General features: G+C 34.8%; 1 protein-coding gene across 1 annotated transcript in view; it reads right to left on the bottom strand.

The window, feature by feature from the left end:
* LOC107644837 overlaps positions 1-4,853 on the bottom strand; it is a gene marked incomplete in the record, with an annotated part of 33,265 nt that overhangs the window by 18,110 nt on the left and 10,302 nt on the right. The window contains 11 exon segments of the mRNA XM_021103233.1: positions 6-234; positions 603-719; positions 823-1,011; positions 1,513-1,615; positions 1,717-1,775; positions 2,841-2,942; positions 3,068-3,163; positions 3,248-3,398; positions 3,685-3,812; positions 4,197-4,388; positions 4,556-4,657. Of these exon segments, the coding sequence (XP_020958892.1) occupies positions 6-234; positions 603-719; positions 823-1,011; positions 1,513-1,615; positions 1,717-1,775; positions 2,841-2,942; positions 3,068-3,163; positions 3,248-3,398; positions 3,685-3,812; positions 4,197-4,388; positions 4,556-4,657 (1,468 nt within the window).

The raw sequence follows: 4,853 nt of genomic DNA, 5'->3' as shown, positions 1-4,853 counted from the left end.
TCCACTATTTTCAAAGTCCACTTCCAGATCAACTGAGCCAAATTTTGAACTAATGGATATTCCAAAAGTGGAAGATTTTGGCGTAACCAAAGGCACATTAGGAGGATAAGGCCAGTTCAAGGTTTCAGATTCCCTGCTCAGATGCAAGGTTCCTTGATAAGTGATCAATTCTAAGATTGCACCATATATGGAAGGAGAGAAGTGTGCTTTAAATGGTGCTATGAAAACATAGACCTGAAATTTAGAAATATTAGGAATCAGCACGCAGACACAGAGAAGATGGGAGGGGCGTGTGTGATAACAAAAGGGAGGGGAAGGAAAATTACTATTTAGTTGCAGATTCATTTATGTGGGATTAGGATTCTCTCACATTTCCGACAAAATCAAAGTTGTAATGTAGTGACAGAAAAAAACAATTAAAATTGATCAATCAAACACAAATAGTCATAGGTCCAACAATAACAAGATTTATGTCTTATAACACGATACTCTCATGTTACTGAAAAATAGAAGAGAATCATAATCCCATTTGTGTGTGCAATGGTGTATATGTGACAAGTGAATGTTCACATCAGCTTAATTTTCACTAGCATGCTGATCACCTCCAACTGTTTCAAAATGGATTCATCCGGGATTACACAAGATGCCAGGAAGAATGTTGCACTCAATTTCTGTAGAATAGAAACCTTTTCTGACTGGTCAGAACCAATTAAAGTGATCTATAGAAACAACAAACAATCCCATAATTAGCATGATCCAAGCTTCAGGATATATAACAAATATATAAATCAACAATAAAGCTATTGGGACTAAGGACCCAACCTGGAAATCATCGAGTCTAACATCAAAATAAGTGTACAAATCTTGAAGTTGGATTCCTATACAAATATCTGATGCAGATATCGAATTTAAAAAGCTCTTCACACAGTAGGGTTGGTGGTCCTCATCATTTGAAGAGAACGATTCAAGATTCTCAGTTGATTTCAAGCATAAAGACCTTGAATTCATCAACTGTGGTAAAATAAGAGTAATTAGAATTATTAACAGCACAAAATGATTAGAAACCAATGTGAACTATAGAAATGCAAAGGGCAGACATTTAAATCTCTCTCTCTCTCTCTCTCTCTCTCGCACGCTCTAGTTGAGTGAAGCTTTATTATTATTTTTTTATTTAATTGAGTGAACAAAACAAACCCAAAAGAAAACCATCTTAAAAGATCATGCACTTTACCAAATAGAGGGTAACCACATAATCTTATCCCACAAATTTTGAATGTTAAAATTTTAGCTAGTTTATAGCAAACCTTAATTCCTATCAAACAATGCTAAAAAATTGAAGATCATTCCCAATGCTTGCCAAAAGAACTATTTCCAGAGACTAGCAACAGCCACACAATGCAAGGGAAAAAAATGGCATAACTTCTAGTTTCCCAGCAAAACTAATTTATACATTCACATCTTCAGACAATAATGGACACAAATCAATTATAATTTGGAATATAATGGAGTTACCAAGTTGCAATATTTTGCTGCTGTATTCCTCCACGGAATATTAACAGAAACATCAAAGATAGTAATTTCCCACATAACTTTCTTATTGTTCGCGAAAACATATCTGCATATTAGATGAAACCCAATTGTTATGCTATGGTTTGAGATCTCACTTGCAAGTTGCAATAGAAGTTATGTTTGAGTAATAACTAAAGTACAACTTACTCTGCTTTGGATAAGAGCCGAGCATTGTCATTTTTCATTCCATTCAGTGACAACAGCACCTGCAGTTGGACAAAGAAAATAGAAATCTAACACCTTTTATCCCAATTACCCTCCATATACAACTATAATGAAACATCTAAGACAGAACATTTGCCTTCCAAATATTAAAGACATCCATGTTGTTCAGAGTATTGGATAGTGCACAATTGTGTCATGTGAATCATGTACCCAAACTCAGCTAGTGGAAAAAGTCATCAGAAGTTTCCATATTACTACAATTCCAGATGTAGCAGAAGTTACAGAAAAATTGGCAACCTATATGCTGCAACCAACTCTAGAGTAGGGATTGACTACTTGAATAGAAACATAATCATAACCATGATTACAAATTATCAAACCCTTCAACTTTGACATTCAACCTTTTTCTTTTTTGATGAATGAAGAAATGTTGTTAACAAGGAGGGAGAGAGATATTACAAAAGGCAAGGAGGATGTGATCTTCAATGCAAAAGATTAGGATAAACAAAAAATACATCAAAGGAGCAAAATTTCCAATATATCTGGATCTCTGAAAGAGATACCCCTCTAAACAGATCATGCACCTTGACCAAGTAAACCAACACATCTAACACTATCCCACAACGCTTGCTTGTCTGGATGTTTCTCATTGAAGATGCGGGAGATGCTGCAGCAGAATACCCCAAACAGTAGCACAGATAGCACACTACCACAAATATTTGGCACCCTTCCTCCTCCCGAAACCAACAAAGCCAATCAACGAAAAAAAAGATCTAAACCTCTATGGACACACCCAACATTAACCGAAGATACCAAACAATGCAGTCATAAAAAATCAGACACTATACAATGTAAAAACAAAAGTGATACTGATTCCGAATTCACCCCACAAATAACAAGAACATCAGGGAAATAGCCATGTGAAGCCTTCAAATAAAAATAAACAAAACAAAATTAACATTGAAAGGTACTAATCTCATTATATGAAATTCCTTCATAAAAGAATTTAAAATCTCATTGACTGAACATAAGTACAACTTAAACAGGAGACTAAGGGAAAACAATTCAAAAAGATTAGCTAGCACATCAATAATCATGGCACATACCCTTTCATTATGAAATTTGAAAGTTGTAAAGACATCATAAAACTCCAGCAGATTCAAAAAGATGCTCCCATCAAACATCACTTGAATTTGTTGAAGCACTCCCTGGAACATAAAATGGAAGAAATAAACATAATACAAAAAACAAAGAGAACATTTCTGCTTTTAACTTGCATACTTACACAAATACAAAACAACTCTTAGTGACTCACTAGGCGCATCAACAATACCTTTACTGACATGGCTGTATCTCCATCAGATGAAAAATCTACTTGAATGCTGCATGCATGATCGTCAATATCTGATGTATTATTTTCAATGAAAGGCTGCAAATAAAGAAACAATACCATGTAAATAGAACTCATGCTGATACACAAATAATTGTACAAAAAAAATTACAAAATACAAACCCTTCTAATATGTACAATCACTTCCTGGCTATTTGGAAGAACTACTTTCGCGAACTTGAATTTGGATAAAAAAACTCCATGTTCTTTGTAGAGCTTAGACTCAACAATCCCACCTTCAAGAATTATTTCTGCAATTGCTTTACCATACCTCCTAGAAAAAATGAGAGAGAGATAATGAGAGAAAGATGGAATAATTAGTTGACTATTAATGGGCGTTTTAATTCATTTTACACAAACAATCATTTCAATGAAACAAATTTAGTGAATTCAAGATCACCGGCTTCTTTGAAATTGAGAATATGCCCTCTTACGGACAATTTTTTTTCTCTTCTGATGGAGAAAAAATATCTGTAAGTGGCAAACTACATAAAGGATCAATCAATCCTTAGTATAATAGGCAAAAGACTGCTCTTAAGAGTATGAACAGAGCACAATACTTGCTACGCAGGGTTGTAGAAATCTGATTAATTGCAATCTTCAATGCCAATGTGCATAATTCATGCTTTGTAGCAATGTCAAGACTGGATGAAACTACAGGATGAAATTCTGTTGCCTCAGATATATCCTGGAAATGAGGAAAAAGTAAAAATAATTAAATAAATAAAAGGGAAAAAGGCATTCTACATAAATAACTGAAGATTCCTACAGAAGTCCTATACAAATCAAGGGTACCGCTACCTATTAGCACTTTGTGGTTAAAATTTGGCCATGTACCTCAATAAGTCACATGACTGAATTTTTACATTATATTTTAAGTCATGATTACATCATAGCAGTCAAAACAATCAAAACTGCATTCTCCCAAGATGCATTCCAAATGGGAAATTAAAGCAAAATATCATTTGTGACATCCAAATTAATCATGAGGGCAAACCAATCAAGCACAAGAATAGACCATTCCTCAATATAAGGTTACAATTTAATTTAATAAATAATTAAGCACCAGCACCTCAACATCAAATGACACAACTCCTGAAAATTGACTGGAATCATCAGTTCCACCAGCACCAAGCATACCACGAGATAACCAATTCAACCATCCCCGTGATTTGACTGCATGGTCATCTATGGACGACTTTTCTGTAGGAATATCAATGTGCATCCTCCCATTGTTAGGAGCAGAACACCCTGAAAGTAATTCCTGAAAGAACAGAGAAACACTAGCCGTAAGAATCAACCACACAAGGATAAATCACATTAAGGACGTGCGTAGCATCAATATTGCCCAAAACATGCCAATCAAATAAAGAATACAACACCAAACAAGCAAAAATTAAGTATCCATCAAATGACCTTTAGCACACTTACCCGCATAGCATATTCTGCAGCAGATCGATAATTCAGAATATCATCCAAATCTGATTCTTTCTCCATTTCTTCCAAATCTTGGAGCACATCTTCATCAACTGGCTAATAAACACAAATCTAATCATCAATGGGGAAGAATAGAACTAACAATCCACAATAACTGTATTTCTTGAAAACAAAAATGCAAATCATTGAATAGTTATATCTTTCACATACATACGGATCAAATATGTTTGAGAGAGAGAGAGAGAGAGAGAGAGAGAGAGAGAGAGAGAGAGAGAGAGAGAGAGAGGGAGAG

The sequence above is a fragment of the Arachis ipaensis genome, chromosome B05 (assembly GCF_000816755.2).
Source record: "Arachis ipaensis cultivar K30076 chromosome B05, Araip1.1, whole genome shotgun sequence".
NCBI classification, from domain to species: domain Eukaryota; kingdom Viridiplantae; phylum Streptophyta; class Magnoliopsida; order Fabales; family Fabaceae; genus Arachis; species Arachis ipaensis.
Note: the sequence above shows the minus strand (reverse complement) of the source record. Positions and strands in the feature narration are given on the sequence as shown.